Here is an 18423-nt window from a genome sequence, read left to right as displayed (position 1 = left end):
TTGAAAGAAGAAACTGGAGTTAGAATGGGACAGAAGAATAACTTGGTGTAACACATGCTTGACTTCTGAATATAGTTGTACTTGTGTTACAGGTTTTCTCTTCATATATTTGTTATTTTGGGAAATGGTTGAATTTTGTCTTTTCATGGTACTATAAATTGAAAGCTTTAATAATTTCAGGATATGTAGTAGTTGATGAAGAAACCTTAATTTGACTTTCACAATTGGTGTTTCAAGGCAGCAAGGACAGATGAGTGTTAATTAGTATTGTGATGGGCTTCATCTTTTTATGATACCAGTATAGCTCCATTTTACAGGGGAAAAAAGGATTACTCCCTGTTTGTGTTTTAAAACTATTTGTTTTTATTACTATTTTAGATGGCCATGTTGTGGCTTCAAGGAAGAACTCTACCTTCTGCCCTTTTACTTCTCTAATCTTCCCCTTTTGTTTTATTTGACTTGTTAGTGTAGCCAGTTTTTCTAAATTCATTAGCTTGCTTTATACTGTGAAATTTAAACCCAAGTGTATATGAGTTCTCTTTGTTCATTGGATTTCTAGTTGAACTTTGAATTGGAAGTGAAAATGGGAGCAAAAAGCATTAAGTAAGGTAGTGTCATTTGTTTCTAGACTGTTTCAAAGATAGGTGACTGGTGTTGTTGGGTAGTGAAGTAATTGTATCTTTTACTTTACCACTAAAGGATACTTAGTATTTAACTTTGCTTGCATGGCAAGTTATTTTTATTTTCTAAAATAACAGGAAACACTGTAGAGGTTTTTTGTCTAGTACAAGTTTTCACATTCATTACTGAATTAAATCATAAACCAGTTTTAACATTTGGTACTTTAGCTTATTACCACTTTTCAGTAAAGGTGGTAATTATTCAGTATTTTCTTTTGATTGCTATGATTAAAAAACATGAAAATGAAAAAAGTTAACTTAAAGGAAGAAAGATTTACTTTGCTTATGTTTGAGTATGTATTCATTTGACTGCAATGTTTTGAACCATGACATGGAGTGTGTGTAGAACAGCTGCTTATCTTAGGGTAGGTGGGAAAAAGAAAAGAGGAAGTAATTGGGGACCCAACAGGTGCCACTTCCTTAGTTTGATGTAAATCACAAGTCTTCAGATCATAAATGGATTTTTTTTCTTATGAAGTAGTTACTGAGTTAAATTATAAGTTGGTATTGAAAGCAAATCATGTTTTTAAAATTGTTTATGGGTGAACGTTTAAGCAACCTGTTTCTAAGTTTAAATTGCCTTTTGATGATTCTCAGTTCAGGAAAATATATTTTTGATTCAAAAATTAAAATTAAAAGTTCCAGGTTCTACTGGACTGTTAAAAGGGAATTAATTACTGTGTTTGACCTATATGGGTCTCAAACCTATATGGGATTCTCAAAGAATTCCAGAGAGCATGATATAACATGCAGATTGCTGGACCCCAGCATAGTGTTTTGGTTTAGCAGGTTTTGGGTGGTGCCATGTTTTGTTTTTTTTTTTTTTTTTTTTTTTTAATTTCTTACTAGCTGATGTTGCTGGTTTGAGGGCTTATACTTCAGGAATCACTGACTTAGAATGGCTGAATCTTTGCTTTGTAGATATTTGATTTGATGTAATAGTGAACAAAATTTCTAGCTCATCTTTTCTTGGTGATAGTTTTGTCTTAGCAGTGATCATGTATGTTCCGATAAAACTACTAGAGCCTGGGGGTAGTTTTATATTTAAATGTAGAAAGTGTTACAGAGTGCCACAAAGAAACTATAACAGTGACTTCATTTGTCTTCTATCCTCACTCCCTCCCTCCCTCCCCCGCCCCCCTTCGGAACTTGTGACCAAAGAACTGGTTTGCTTTTTGAAATTCTGATAAAGGTCCTTGAGATTGTTGTACAGCTCATGCACCTCTTCCCAAACAGTGAATACATTTCTTACTGTAGCAATTCTTCTTTCTTTAAAAACTGTTGGCTTCTCAAGTTAATATGGTTTGGACATTTATATCTATGTTAATAATAGTTCAATTCCAAGTACCCACATAAAGGCACACAAAGTCACAGGGATTGATGCCCTCTACTGGCCTCTGGACACTGCACAGACACACATACACAAAATATAAGTAACAGTGGAAATAAATGTATAACAGAAAAAGAAGGAATTCGATATAAATAAGCTAATCAAGTGTCCTCAGTTCAGAATTTTTATTATATACTGGACCTGATATTTCATTATCTTCTACATTTCTAAAGAGAAAACATTTAAAAAACAACTATAATAATTAAAAGCAAATGGAGCCTAGTTTTTTTTTTTTTTTTTTTTTTTTTTTAAACTTAAAGGAGAATTAACTGGGGCTGCAGCTAAAATAACTTAGTGCTAGAGTGGAATTTGCCATGTGCAGAAGCCCTTGGGTTAAACCCCATCCTCCAAACTAAAAAGGATGGATGGGTCAGAGTCAAGTAACTAGCTAGCATTGTTTGACAGGGTGTTCTGAGGTAACTTAGTCTGGCTTGCCAGATAATACAAAATTAGTGATTTCTAGCCAGGATGAAGGCTTACATTGTGGAATGGTCCATCTAAAAGTTCTTATTAGCCTTTTATAGTCTAATGATTGTCTTCATTTAGCTACCTCCTGTATTAATAATTATTATTGACTTTTAAAGTGGTTAGAAGGGTTGAATGAGCTCAAGTATTGCTGTTGCAAAGAAAGTTTGATTTAAACCTTACTGAGTTCCCACTTGGTTTCTGATGTTCTTTATTGCCCCTTACCTGGGCTTTGCTTTCTACTTGGTTTCTTGTCAAGGAACTGTATACGATTTTAATTATTTAAAATATTTCCCCCTTAAGTTGGATTTTTTTTTTTAATCCTCTAGTTCTTTACAGTAGTGATTGAGTTCTTGACACCGTTTCATTGTCTAAATATCTTTTGTGAGGGTAATCTTTAATAGTAAAATCATGGAAACGTTTTAAGCTAGCTAGCTTTCTTCTTTTCTTCCTTCTTCCTTCCTTTTTCTTTCTTTTTTTTAATTACAGACAGGGTCTCTTTATGTAGCTCTGGCTGTTTTAGAACTAAGTATGTACACCAGGCTGGCCTCTGGCTCAGATCACCTGCTTCCCTAGTGTTGGGATTTAAGGCACATGCCACTATGCTGGCTAAGTTTTCATCTTTACCAAAAAAAGGATGATTTGTCAGGGTTGTTGAAACTCTGCTCAATTGCATAGAAGCAGTGGAGGAGTGTGACCATGTAGCTTCATGGTGTTTAAGGTAAAATGGGACAAACTTACTAGTGAGTTCATTAGGAAATTGGGCTGTATGCCATCTATTTACACAAGTTCTTTGAAGGATGGGAGGATAGATAGAAGCACATATATTAGCTTTGTAAGTGTACAGTTGGGCACATTTATATGTATAGTTGGGTAGAAAAGTATTTTAACCATACCATGACCTTCTCTCATGTCTTGCTTATATGATAGCATCTGTTTTTGAGTATCCTAAAGAATAAGCAATATTTTGTTACATACTAGTATTTGATGTCTGTGTTTCAAGTTTTCTATTAAACTTGAGCTAGATTAAACTGGAGTATATTTGAGAATTAAGGCAAAATTTGAATTAGACTTTAAACATTTAGGTTCTCTCATTTGGCCTGGTTAAATTGATAAATGTAATTATTCTCTTTTTTTTTTATATAGGGGAAACTTGATGATTACCAGGAACGAATGAATAAAGGGGAAAGGCTCAATCAAGACCAGTTGGTAATGATGTTACATCTTAATAAAGTCTCTGCTTTTATTTTAACAATGTTTTGTGGCTGTGTTTCTAATGAAAGTGTGCTCTGACTTGTTATTTCAGGATGCCGTATCTAAGTACCAGGAGGTCACAAATAATCTGGAGTTTGCAAAGGAATTACAGAGGAGTTTCATGGCGTTAAGTCAAGATGTAAGTAAATAATGTGTAAAATATTAAAAATTAAATTAGTGGAAACTTTATTATTTGGGGGTTATCAACTACTGTTGATAAGTTCTCTGCAAGGTGTAGAAATTAGATTAAATTATATTTTACTAATTTGCCAATTCTGTGTAACTGACAACACTTTATTTTTGGAAAGGACTGAATTAAATAAAATACCACAAGGAGACCTGTCATTTTGTATGCTAATGAAAAAAATAATACATGCAGGAAATACCAGGTTAGCTTTGATGTGGTAAAGTGAAAACCCCTTTTTTTGTGATGAGACAATTCCAACAGCATTTAGGAGACTATTGATTCAGGAATGAGATTCACTTGGGTTAAGTGATTGACTATTACTTTTACTTAGTAATTGTGTAACCTTGGCCAAGTTATCTAGGTTTGCTGTTCCTATATTAAGTTTTCACACAAAATTAATGGAGCAAAAGCAGGGAAGAAAGAGACAAGGCCATCATAACACCTCAGTTTCCTAATGTACAGATAGTATTGTTTTCTTTATATAAAGTTGTGCTTTAAGAGTATTTGATACATATTTTCAACATGTTTTATTATCACATCTTGTAATTGAATACAGAAGGTATGTTTTGGTAAATGAATTTTTAACCAGTGCCTTAGTTTTATGCCTTAGTCGTTCTGTTATGATGAGCCACCATGACCAAGGCAATTTCTCAAAGACAGCATTTAATTGAGGCTTGTTTAAAGTTTTAGGGGTTTAGTCAATTACCATGGTGGTACACAAGCAGGTATGGTACTGGAAAAGTTATTTATCTGGATCCACAGGTTCAGAGAGAGAACTGGGCCTGGCTTGGCCATTTGAACCCTCAAAGGCCACACTTACTCCAGTATGGCTATACACCTTAATCCTTTACATATAGCGAGCGCCATTCCTTGATAACTAAACATTCAAATATATGAGCTTCTGGGCGTGGCCACAATGCCTCTGTAATAGAATGTCAAAGATTGGACAATCTGTAAAGAAGAAAACTATTACTCTGAAACACTGGAAGTTCAGGACCAAGGCATTGGCATGTGGTGAGGACCCTAGAACTGTGTATTCACAAGATAGAAGAGGGAAGAACAAAGTGTGATCCTGCTTCCAAAAACTGTTCTCATAGCAATGCTCACCAGTTCATCAGGGTGGTACTCTCTGTACCCAAGTAATTGGCTAAACACTACCTTGAAGCACTTGAATTTAGTTCTTTAAATTTCTAATACAGGAATGGAAGATTACCCAACCAAGATGGTTTAGGTCAGAACTTTAAGCTTGATAAACCCTTCTTTCTCTCCATTTCCTTTGTTTTATAAATAAATATAAATCTTTCTAAAATGATGTTATGCAGTTAATTTACTCTGATCCTTTATATTTTTCACAATAAGTAGATACCATTTTTATTTTGATTCAAATAGTCGCTTTAGCCTAGTTCTAATCTACCTTATTTATACCTTCCATTCTTGAGCTGATATGTCGTTAAAACTTATAAAAGAAAAAGAAGCCTTTGGGCTAGGGAGTTTGTGGAATTGATTAAAGTGAGGACCTGAGTTAGATCACAAGAACCCATAGCCAAGCCAGGAATGGTGGCTCTTGTTTATAATCTCAGCTCTAGGAAGATGAAGACAGGCAGATCTCTGGGGTACTTGAGATGTATGGTACCTCAGGAAGGATGTCTTAGATCTTCCTGCCTCTGGATTTACGTGTGTGCATGTGTTCACATGTGTATGTGTTGTATACACACACAGACATGTACAGTTACTTCTTTTGGGTAGGTGTTTTTGCTTTTGTTTTTTTTTTCTTCTTCACATTCCTACTTCTCTTCCTGTTTTCTGCCTCCAGCTACCTATGAAAGACCTTCCTCATTTAAACTGCTTCTCCCAACATTGAAAAGCTCATCCATTTCAGTAGACGACATTTTCACCTTGTAAGCTTACTTGCCCATCCTAAATTAGACCGTAGCCCTGTTTATATACGTTTATTGCTGTAATACCATTTACCTACTCAGCTGCCAATATAAATTATCTTATTACAATGTTCATTATTTCTTCATTACTACTTAAGTTTTAAAAATTTTAAAAAGATTGGTTTTATGGGTGTTTTTCCTACATGTGTGTCTGTGTACTACATGAGTGCATATCTTTGGAGACCAGAAAAGGGCTCAGATCCCCTGGAACTGGAACTACATACATGTGGTTGTAATGTTGGGAATTCATACTGTGGATGCTGGGAATTGATCCTGGGTTCTCTTGAAGAGCAGCCAGTGCCCTTGGAATCCTGAGCCAATTCTGCAATCCCCAAACTCTAGGTTTTGTATGTATATCTCCATTTTGTTTTTGTCAGTTTATCTTAGTTAATCTGGGAAAGGATGAAGGAAAACAGTGCCGTGACTGTTGAGAAGATGTTACCCTTCTCTATTCCTGAGCTGATGCTGACATGAAAGAGGAGGCGAGAGGGAAAAGATGGGGAAACTGAGGGGAACAAAATTCTTCATATCTGACTTACATGGCCTCCTTTTCTCTGTCAGTCTTCTTGATTCATGAAGACAGAATTTTATTTTTCAAGTATGGAACTTCTTTCTGATATCATCAGTGATTCCCCGCCCCCAGTAAGGAGGAAGTGCTTAATTTTTGGCTTGTTCTTGCATAGAATGTACTTAAATTGTATTCTGTCTCGCTTTTATGTTCATTGACAGATTCAGAAAACAATAAAGAAGACAGCACGTCGGGAGCAGCTTATGAGAGAAGAAGCAGAACAGAAGCGCTTAAAAACTGTCCTTGAGCTTCAGTACGTATTGGATAAGCTGGGGGATGATGATGTGAGAACTGATCTGAAACAAGGTCTGAGTGGAGTGCCAATATTGTCTGAAGAGGAGCTGTCTTTGTTGGATGAATTCTACAAGCTAGTAGACCCTGAGCGTGACATGAGTTTAAGGTATGATGGTATCTGGTGACAGAATCTTAGAGATAATTGCTCTAATTGGAAGGTAGTTACTATTTTCTTTGCTATTACAAGGTTAAATGAGCAGTATGAACACGCCTCCATACACTTGTGGGATTTGCTGGAAGGGAAAGAAAAGCCTGTATGCGGAACAACCTGTGAGTATCACAGATAATTATGATTTTATAGCTTGGACTCCTTAAAATGCATTTTCTGTTTAAGACATTTTTTTCAAGTATATAAATAACAATTTGTATTTATTTTTATGCATTCTTTTTTTGGCATGTCTCAGTGACATTCTTTGTTTCTTTTTATATTTGATACCTTCTTGGGGCAAGATTTGTAGATGGTTTTTCTTCTGCCATGAAATACTTCTCTTATCTACCTCCTGTCAGCTTGTACAACAATTATACCAGGGAGATTTTGGAGGTCTCAGCCTGATTAGGTCTAGTCTGTCACTTTTCATTGTGTAATTTTATCAATTTCTTATCTTGATACTCCTTGTAGAATAAAATTAATGAACATGTATTTTATATTGTTTTAGTTGATTTTTTAAAAAGATTATTTCTAAGCTAGGTGTGATGTGCACCTTTTTTTTTTTTTTTAAAGATTTGTTTATATATGTGAGTACATTGTCAGTCACTGTCTCCAGACACACCAGAAAAGGGCATTGGATCCTATTACAGATGGTTGTGAGCCACCATGTGGTTGCTGGGAATTGAATTCAGGACCTCTGGAAGAGCAGTCAGTGCTCTTAACCACTGAGCCATCTCTCCAGCCCCGATCCATCAGTTTCTTTAGGGCTTTCTGCCATTTTTAAAAGGCCACAGAGACAATATGAATAGCCAGTTTTTTAAAATTAAAGGTAATTCAATTTCAAAAGTCAGTAAAGTGTAAAACCTAAGTTCCCAGGAAGGCTGGACATGGTTGGACAGATCTTACACCAGTAGGCAGGGCTTGAAGCAGGAGGCTCTGACACTGGCCTGGGGCTACACAGTAAATTAAGGTCAGTCTAAACCTCTGAGCTATGTCTCCAAGCCTGGTGAGAGGCAAAGGCAGGAGAATCTTTGTTTGAGACCAGTCTGATCTACAGAAAGAGTTGCAGTAAAACCAGGGCTATACAGAGAAACACTGTCTTAAAAAAAAATTATTTCTAGTTTTGTGTGTGTGAGAATATACATGTGAGTGCAAGTACCTGAGAAGACCATAAGAGAGTATCAGATCCCTTGGATCTGGCATTTAGATGTTTGGGAGCAACCCGTATTGAACTTTGGTCTCCTGCAAGAACAGCAAGTGCTCTTAATCCCTGAGCCACTTCTCCAGTGCCTACCACATGCCTAACATATACAGTATGTTCAACAGTAGTTTTTATTAAGTGAATAAATTTAGCTTTATTCCCTCCTTACTTGCATAGTATAATGTTTTAGGTAGTTTCCTTTTTCATTCCTATCATGTTGTAATTTGTTTTATGTATTTGTGTATATGTGGTTGTTTTACTAATATGATTACTTTTTCTTACTGCTTTTGTAGAATTTTTCTTTCAACTTTTTATTTAAAAATTTTAAGTCAGATTGTTAGTCTAACATTGTAATCTTTCTACATTTTTTAGATAAAGCGCTAAAGGAAATTGTTGAGCGCGTTTTTCAGTCAAACTACTTTGACAGCACTCACAATCATCAAAATGGGTTGTGTGAGGAGGAAGAGGCAGCTTCAGCACCTACAGTGGAAGACCAGGTAGCTGAAGCTGGTGAGTATTTTCGTGGATATGAGCATTAATTTTGGTTTTGGCCTTAATTTTCTTTTCCTTTGTCATTCATTGATATATGATCTGTATACTCAAATACCCGTTGAACATGGGAAGATACCTTAAGCAATCTGAAGTATTCAGAACCCATCGTATCTTACAAGCTTTGATCACAGGTAATTGTTAACTAACTCCCTCGCCTGCTTAGTATTGTTGGATACGGACTATGGGTTGGGGCAGTTGTAAGGATTTTTGTCTGACTTGTTTTACTTCTCACCATATCAACATGTAGTATGATAAAGAGAATTTTAAGAGTGTGTGTATAGAACTCTAAGGCTCAAACTGTAAAGTCCTTATTGGCTAGGGAGTTTTTTTGGTTCATGTTTAGCATCTTAATGAAACACTGGTGTGACTAGACAGCCTGAGTACTTTCAGATATAATAAGTTGATAAGATCGAGTACAGTTGGACACTACACAAATTTTGTGATAGTTCAGAAAGTATGAGTTCAGAACTGGATTGCTTAAGGTAAAAACAACAACATCAGCTATCTTTATCTTGGGGTGATTACTCTAAACTTTTATACCCAAGTTTCCATTTAGTGTGTGAGGGATGTATTTAGTAAGGTACATGGTAAGCACTGCGCACTCTCCAAGTGCTACTGTGTTAAAGCCAGAAGGGAAGACTGCTTACTGGTGGAATATTGGTAAGACACCTTTTGTGGTTTTACTTTTTCCACTTTTACTAATAGATGGAGAATATATAGTTTTTATTCTTCCTTTAGACAGTCTTCACATTTGACTCCCTCTGACTTGTCACTCCTAGAAATCTACCTGCCTCTGCTTATTGAGTGTTAGTTAAGTTTAAAGGTGTACATCAAGTTGGGCATGGTGGCACATGCCTTTACAATTTCACCACACAGGAGGCAGAGGTAGGTAGAGCTGAGTATGTGGCCTGTCTGATCTACGGAGTGAGTTACTCCAATCTAGAAGGTTTTTATTTCATCATGCCTGCCATAGAAACTGCTGTTGATGCTGAAGTCCCTCATTCATTCTGGGACAATGTAAGGGAACTTAAATGTAGTTACTGACTATAAATGGGAAAGCATAAAAAATTATCAGTAACTATTCTGATTATGTGATTATGTATTAAAAGTTTTAGAGTTTAAGTAGAATTGATACTATTAAAACATTTATTTTTGAGGTTATCATTTACAAGCGTAATTTTCTTTGTTTGTTTTCAAGATAGGGTTTCTCTGTGTAATAGCCCTGACTGTCCTTGAACTCACTTTGAAGACCAGGCTGGCCTCAGACTCACAGAGATACCCCTGCTCTGCCTGCCAAGTGTTGGGATTAAAGGCTTGTGCTACCATTGCACTGGCTGCAAGCTTTTTTTCTTAAGAGCAATTTTAGGTTCATAGTTAAATGAATATAAGTTAAGAATACTGGTTACCCCTATAGAGGACTAGGGTTTGATTCTAAGCAACCCACAGAATGGCTCACAACTGTCTGTAAGGGCATTTGCCATGCTCTTCTGACCTCTGTGGACACACTGCATATGCCTGGTACACAGACATATGCTTAACATCTGTTTATATAACAAGGTGTTTTAATTGCTACCTGTCTTTTCGATTGCATAACTTCCGTACTGCAGCAAATCTGTTAGAGGTACATTTGTTACAAGTGAGAAGCCTAATTAATATATTTTTACCTGTGTGTGTGTGTGTGTGTGTGTGTGTGTGTGTGTGTGTGTGTGTGTCTTCCTTTGATTCTGTACGTTCTGTAGATTTATATAACTGGTTTCCACTGTTGTAGTTTATCTGACCTAAATAAATCTTTTTTTCTGCTATATTTCCTTTCTAACTTTAGAACCTGAGCCAACGGAAGAATACACAGAGCAAAGTGAGGTTGAATCAACAGAGGTACGATTTCATAAAAAAGCTTAGTACTACTCCTACCTTTCTATCTTTCCCAACAGACATCCCAAACACTGATTTTTCTTTTTAGTATGTCAATAGGCAGTTCATGGCAGAAACACAGTTCAGCAGTGGTGAGAAGGAGCAAGTGGATGAGTGGGCAGTTGAAACAGTTGAGGTAAAAGTTCTTTGTATTGTGAAGGTATTATATTTCTAGCTATTCTGAAGTTAAAATAGGGGGTTAGTCTTATACTATTGACATTAATTATAACAAACATCACATAATTAATATTTAGTGTTTGGGAAACAGCCATGAAAATAATAGATTTTCTTTTCTCTCTATTCTATTTTAGGTGGTAAACTCACTCCAGCAGCAACCTCAGACTGCATCTCCTTCAGTACCAGAGCCCCACTCATTGACTCCAGTGGCTCAGTCAGATCCACTTGTGAGAAGACAGCGTGTACAAGATCTGATGGCGCAAATGCAAGGACCCTATAATTTCATACAGGTAGCTATATTTTAGTAAAGCGCCATTAATAATAAATTTAATTGTATGTTGTTTGATGTAATTCAGTTATATCCTGACTTGTAGGATTCAATGTTGGATTTTGAAAATCAGACCCTTGATCCTGCCATTGTATCAGCACAACCTATGAACCCTACCCAAAACATGGATATGCCTCAGCTGGTTTGCCCTCAGGGTTAGTAATGATTTTAAAAGTTTAAATTGTTTTGAAGAACAAAATGTGAGTGCATGTATTTTTATATGTGGCATATGTATGTTGTCTGAACAACTTAGGAGTACCAATCTTTCCTCCTATGTGAGTTCTGAAGGTCATCAGGCTTGGTTGGACTTGCTGCTTTTGTATCTACTGGACCATCTTATCACTTTGCAATGTCTGTTTTCAGTCCCTCCTAGCTCAACAATTTTTTTTTTTATGAGAGAACATATAAAACAATATAGACTTCAGAGGTTTTGAAAGGTAATTATACACATTTTTATTGCTTTGTTTTGAGCCTTTAATTTGATGCAAAATGATGTCCTGTAAGAAATTAACTAGTTTTATAATTTCTTATAGCATTTTTATTGGCATAGATACACAGAATTGATGACTTTTCACAAACTAAACACAGTAGCATTTAAATGGAAAATTACCAGTGCTACAGAGTACACACTCAGGGCTCTTTCATTTATGAATTATGCTCTCCACTTCCATGTAACAACCACTCTTTTTTGAAACTTTTAATTAGGGTTAACAGTGGTTGCAATTTGTGTTAGTGAAATTTTGTGTGGCATATTTCAAAAATCCTTTAAAAACATAAGTAAACAGTTTAGAAAGATATATATATATATATATATATATAAGTACATTGTGGCTGTCAGACACACCAGAAGAGGGCATCAGATCCCATTAACAGATGGTTGTGAGCCACCATGTGGTTCCTGGGAATTGAACTCAGGACCTCTGGAATAGCAGTCAAGCAGTCAGTGCTCTTAACTGTTGAGCCATTTTTCCAGCTGTCAGAAATCTGTCTTAAAAGTGTGATTGTGTGTATGAGTCTGTGGGTGTGTTCCTGTGCGTTCAGTGTTCTTGGAGGCTATAGGACAATCTCTTAGAGCTGGTGTTGAGTCTCAGTTTCAAAAATCTTAAGAATAAAAATAATAGATGTTGCTTGTGGATGCTTGCAGTCCTTGAGGGAGAATTTATCTTCCATGAAGGGGATGCATGAGAGGAAGAGATGAACAAGACATTCAGTTCTCTATCATTGAAGTAACAAATAAGAATTAATGTGTTGAATTGAGTGGATCTTTTCTATAGGACTATTAGCAAATTGGATCTTGCTCTTCTCACCAGAACATATCAAAGTAGTATAAAGAAACATGAAATCTAATGTTTGGGTGCCTGCAGAGGCCAGAGAAGGGTGATGGATCTCCTAAAGTTGGAGTGGTTATTATCCCATCTGCTGTGGATGCTGAAAGCCAAACTCTGGTCCTTTGGAAGAGGAGCAAGTGCTGGGCCGTCCTTCTAGGACCAGATTTCGAGGTTACTAGGGGATTTGAAATAAGGCTGTAACAACCAAGAAATCTTAACTTCTACAGCATGTGGGATTGTGCTACTTTTAGAGGTGGAATTTCTCAAAAGTATCTGACACTGGTTATCACCTGTTAGTCTCACTGATAACTTATTAACTGGCATTGTATTTTATCTTCCATACACAAAAGAAAAGCAACTTTGAGAGTAAACTGTAATCACTGCCAGTAAAGTGCTAATTTGAAAGCTGAAATCCTAGACAGTCTGCAATTTATTTTCTTGATAAGATGTTTATTAATCGCCTTGCTATAGAAATTGCTCATTACATCATATATAATTTAGGTAATTTTTAAGAAATGGAATTTTCTCTGAAGAAATGTGATTTTGTGTAACAGTTTTCTTAATATTGTAGTTCATTCTGAATCTAGACTTGCCCAATCTAATCAAGTTCCTGTACAACCAGAAGCCACACAGGTAAGAATGAGTAAGCATTTGCTTAGTATTCATTAGGTTTGTAACTTAAAGATTCTTTCTAGGCTTAGTCTGTGATGCATTTGATCACTTTTCAAGTGTTTGCTTACAAATTTATATGGCAATTGGTAGTTATTAGCACATCTTTCCATGTGTATTTGATTTTTTTTTTGTAACTAAAATTTTTTATGCTTAGACCTTGTTGAAGAATTTTTTTTCAACATCAATTCTTGCATTAAAACGAAGCTATTGTCTGTATTACAAACAGCTTCACTATTTTACAAATTAGGGTATTTTGCGTATTAGACAAAGGTTTAATTTATTTAATTTTTGATTTCAGTATTTATTTAGATTGCAGTTAAGTATTTTGAGAAAACATGCAGCCCTTATTGACTTGTCATTTACTATATAGAAACTTGAAGTCACAGAGGCCTACCCCTCCCTTCCTCCCCTTGTGTTGGGATTAAAGGTGTCTGCCACCTATCCAGCAAGCATTATATAAAATCTTACAATTTCAAAATGAAAAGAGAAATTCTCTTTTCCTTAACAGACATGTCTTTTTCTTGCATCTGTATTAAGGTTGTTAAAATTTGTCTTTACTAGTTAGAAGAAAATAAGGTTTGAGGTCTTTTTCTCTATAGGTTCCTTTGGTTTCCTCCACAAGCGAGGGGTATACAGCATCTCAACCCTTGTACCAGCCGGCTCACGCTACAGAGCAGCGGCCACAAAAGGAGCCAATTGATCAAATTCAGGCAAGTTCTGTTACCTAGTATAAATTGGCATGTAATTGTTTTTGTTCCTGTATGTTACTTTCATAAAAGTTATATTTATTAACATGTATAAATTAGAATTAGGTTACCACTAAAGTACATTTGTTTGTTTACTTTGTCTTTAGGCAACAATATCTTTAAATACAGACCAGACTACCGCATCATCATCCCTTCCTGCTGCTTCTCAGCCCCAAGTGTTCCAGGCTGGGACAAGTAAACCTTTGCATAGCAGTGGAATCAATGTAAATGCAGCTCCATTCCAATCCATGCAAACGGTGAGCAATTAACACTCTAATGTGTACTATGAATCACACTAAAGGGAGTTTGTCATTATGTGTTATTTCTACTGATCGCTAAACTATGTTTCTTAGGCTTCTCAGTGATGTATTTGAGCCATATGATAAACTCATATTTTTAGCTTTACTCCAAAGTTTAGAAGGTTTAACAAAGTTTAAACAAAAGAGAGAAAGGGGGGAGGAGATCAGAGGGAAGGGGTCTTGATAAGTTTAATCCTTGGAACTCACATGGAAGAAGAAAGTTGAATTCTGAAAGTTGTCCTCTGACCTCCACATGTGCAATATATGCACATAAGCACACATAACATCTTTAAAACAAGAATAAGAAGTATAGTACTCATGGACTTACAATGTAGTTATGTAATTGTTGACATTTTGTTCTTTTAGTTTAATTTTTTTTTTACTGAACTGCTTGAAAGTAAAATTTAGATGCTATTATTTAGTACTTTACTGGATTATCAGTAGTTATCTTTAAGTTGTATAATTTCTAGAAAAAGTATTACAGCCTAGAATTTAGTTGAATTAGTGCACAAAGCAATGTCTAAAAAGAAATAAACTCTTAAGACTTTTTTTATTAATATATTAATAAGAGGAAAAATTTAAGTGAGTTGATATGATATTTTATCAGGAAGACAGTGGTATGCATGAAAGCTTTTCTCTTTGATTGGTGTATGTTTTGAATTTTGGGGGGTTTTAAGTTATATTTGAAGGGAAGACTGAACTAAGATATCCAAGTTTAAACCAAAAGTAAAGGCATGAACCAATCATTCATTTACTTGGTTTTCTACAGGTATTCAATATGAATGCCCCAGTTCCTCCTGTTAATGAACCAGAAACTTTAAAACAACAGAGTCAGTACCAGGCCAGTTATAACCAGAGTTTTTCCAGTCAGCCTCATCAAGTGGAGCAAACAGAGCTTCAACAAGACCAGCTGCAAACGGGTAAGAAAGCCAGGGTGATTCTTTTCAGTCCTTTATTTTGCTTTTTAAAACTTTTGTTATTTTAGATTGTAATATAATGAGATTATAACACTTTTTCTGAAACTTCCCACGCGTGCCTCCTTTTCAAATTTATTTTTCATGTTTTCTTTTTATTGTTGTTAAGTGTGTATGTATTCCTAAATACATATTACAACCTCACCAGTCTATTCAATGTTAATTGTATATATGTTTTTAAGGATGGCCATTTGGTAGTTAATTGCTTTGCTCTCTGTAGAGGAAGACTAGTTCTCCTGCTCTCAACATTCCTAGTTTCCTCTAGTTCTTGTCTAGGTTGAGGCCTCATGGGTTCTCCCCATTCTCTTTATGATATGCTATGATACCTTTGCTCAGGTCATATTTAGGCCTCCAGGTTGGTGAGGCTTCATACATGTAGCTTTTGGTGCTTTTAGGAGACAGAATCTGAAAGCAAAAGACAATCTTCTCTTCCCTTCCGCAATAATCCTGAACCTTAGGAGCCAGGAGAGTTGAACATTGTAGATGAAACCAGTTGGGACTGTTCTGCATTTTGGTTGGTTGGTTGTTGTTTTCTTTCATGGTCTCCATTGGAAAGAGAATTTTCCTTGTTAAGGGTGAGGACTACACTGTGAAAGGAGATATTGAGTCTTTTGAGAATTTTATTTACTGTGTTGTTTGTGTGAGAGGACAGGGAGGTGTGTTGGGCATGCATGGCACAGCTATACTTCAGTACCGAACACTTACCTGCTCAGCCATCTCATTCTTTCTATTGACAGTAGGGCAGTTTACTCTTTATTTGTAAAGTGGCTATCCCCAAAAGTTTTTTGTAGTGTACCAGTTAATGTTATAATTTTGGTAGAATTGAATTTGTTACTGAATTATAGAAACTTTGAATTGTTCATTGTTTATATAGTTAGCTTCCATAATATTTGGCAGTAGGAGGTTGGGTTGATTTATTTATTTAATTAAAAAAATATTATATATAAATAAATACACTGTAGCTGTCTTCAGACACACCAGAAGAGGGCATCAGATCTTACAGATGGTCATGAGCCACCATGTGGTTGCTGGGATTTGAACTCAGGACCTCTGTAAGAGCAGTTAGTGCTCTTAACCACTGAGCCATCTTTCCAGACGGGTTGGGTTTATTCTTAATGGTGCAATAATGTTGGGGAAAACACACACATTGATTGTAATTGTTGGACTAGGTTGAAATACTTTTTGGCTTGTAAGGGTCCTAATTGAGAATGTTTTAGTACACACATAATGCACTAATACACACAGGCAAAACACCCGTACTCATAAAAATTTAAAGGCCTTGTTTGTTGATGTGCACATTTGTTCCACATGTGCATGTGGCATTTAGAGGACAACTTTGGAGTCAGTTCTCTACTTCCACATCTGTGTGGGTCACAGGCTTTAAATTTCTTGAATTTATTCATTTGCACTTGTTTTTTTTTTTTTTTTTTTTTTTTTTTACTTTCATGTGTGCATGCAAATGCTACCTCATAAGTATTTATTTTCACCACTCCAAATACAGCTTACTCATGGTCATTCATTCCACCTCATCTTGTATTAGAGTAGTAAAAAATGTCTTTCGTGGACAAGACTGGTAATTTGTTTCTGGAAAACTGTGTTGTGTGTTCTCAGCCTTGGATTAATTTGAATAAAAATTCCAATTAATACATTCATGGAAACAACAAAAGACCTGAAAAAGAATCTTTTTTTCCTTTTTCTTCTCTCTTCTGAGACAGGGTCTGACTATGCCTGGAACTTGCAATGTAAACAGGCTGTCCTGGAATACATAGGTCTGAATTCTGGGTCTGAAGGCATGCCTAATGTGTGCCTTCTTAGAACTAGCCCTTCTAGTAGGTTGAATGCCAGTGTGAGTACTTTTAGCGTCTTCTAAGTTGGCTGTATTTAGCATCTTCTAATGTTGCCATTTTAGATAGGTAACAAAGACTGCTAAGCTGAAAGAAAGCCTGTAATGTTTCAGATCATTTACCTCTAAGTATGATTCCATGTTTAAGTTAGTGAACTAACTGTAAAAACATGAGTAGGGTTGTTCAAAAAAGAAATGACATAAACTGTTTGATCATACCTTTGCTAAAAGGTCAGTTATTCTCAACAGGTGTTGGTAATATAGAACCATTTCAAATTATTTGTGTGGATGAATTGTATGCTGTGCTTTAAAAGGTTTAGAATTTCTACTGTCAAAGTGACCCTCGAGCTCAATCTTCTTGGTGGATAGGGAAGAGATAGGGACTTAGTTCTAATTTCCTATTACTAGGCAAATTTGCTCAAATAACTGAACTTTAAGAACGCAGGAGCTAGGCAGTGATGGAACACTGTCTTTAATCCCAACATTCAGAAGGCAGAAGCAAGTGGATCTCTTGAGTTTGAGACCAGCCTAGGACAGCCAGGGCTACACAGAGAAACCCTGTCTCAAAACAACAACAAAAAAGAATAGAGTGCAGAACATTTTGTATAGTTCAGGAAGCATGCGAGACAAAGCATGGTAATGAATTTTTTGTTTATGTATATAAACCTTTCTTTTAACAGTGGTTGGCACTTACCATGGATCCCAGGACCAGCCTCATCAGGTGCCTGGTAACCATCAGCAGCCACCCCAGCAGAGTACTGGCTTTCCACGTAGCAGTCAGCCTTATTACAACAGCCGTGGTGTATCTCGAGGAGGGTCTCGTGGTGCCAGAGGCTTGATGAATGGATACAGGGGCCCTGCCAATGGGTTTAGAGGTAAACAAATAATAAGGCAACTTCTGATTAATTTTTGCACTTTCGAATTTTTTCTGATTTGTAAAATGAGAGTTATGGCTTATGATTTTTGGGAAAGATTTCTTCCCTACGTTGGTCCCTTAATATATAATTTAAACATTTGAAGTGTGTGCTGAATGTATGTTACCCAAGACTCAGGTTCTCTTGCCTGTTTCCTGAGTGCTAGGATTAAAGTCCTGTGATAACTTATTGCCTGACTTATTTTGATGGTTTTTTTAAATGACAAAACTGAGAGAAAAATTGGGTTTCTATACATGCACTTATTTATAGGTTTGTTTGAGTTAATAGTTTGTTTATAGATTTTTGTGTGTGGGGGTGGTTTGTGAGTGTGTGCTTTTACGTGCACATTTGAACTCCTAGGTGGACAAAAAGTGTCACCCTCTAAGACGGGTGGTACTTAGATACTAATATACAGATTGGATCAAGGCAGGGAATTCAGAATTAGTTTGAATTACTAGTGTGGCTTACAGTTTTCTTTTGTTTTTTTTTTTTTTCTTCTTTTTTGATTTTTCCCTTTAAGAAAGCAGAATCTTTTTAAGGAAAAGTAAATTATTT

General features: G+C 36.0%; 1 protein-coding gene across 1 annotated transcript in view; it reads left to right on the top strand.

Moving 5' to 3' along the window:
- CAPRIN1 (cell cycle associated protein 1) overlaps positions 1–18423 on the top strand; it is a 31657-nt gene that overhangs the window by 9303 nt on the left and 3931 nt on the right. The window contains exons 3-16 of the mRNA XM_080931356.1: positions 3682–3744; positions 3842–3928; positions 6643–6881; positions 6963–7045; positions 8497–8634; positions 10499–10551; positions 10637–10723; positions 10899–11054; positions 11139–11247; positions 12992–13053; positions 13692–13802; positions 13946–14095; positions 14907–15057; positions 17635–17829. Coding sequence (XP_080787482.1) covers positions 3682–3744; positions 3842–3928; positions 6643–6881; positions 6963–7045; positions 8497–8634; positions 10499–10551; positions 10637–10723; positions 10899–11054; positions 11139–11247; positions 12992–13053; positions 13692–13802; positions 13946–14095; positions 14907–15057; positions 17635–17829 — 1684 coding nt within the window. The remainder of the gene's footprint in view (positions 1–3681; positions 3745–3841; positions 3929–6642; positions 6882–6962; positions 7046–8496; positions 8635–10498; positions 10552–10636; positions 10724–10898; positions 11055–11138; positions 11248–12991; positions 13054–13691; positions 13803–13945; positions 14096–14906; positions 15058–17634; positions 17830–18423) is intronic.

Source organism: Micromys minutus (genome assembly GCF_963924665.1).
Source record: "Micromys minutus genome assembly, chromosome: 17".
NCBI classification, from domain to species: domain Eukaryota; kingdom Metazoa; phylum Chordata; class Mammalia; order Rodentia; family Muridae; genus Micromys; species Micromys minutus.
The sequence above is the reverse complement of the archived record's forward strand: the minus strand, read 5'-3'. Positions and strand labels throughout refer to the sequence as shown.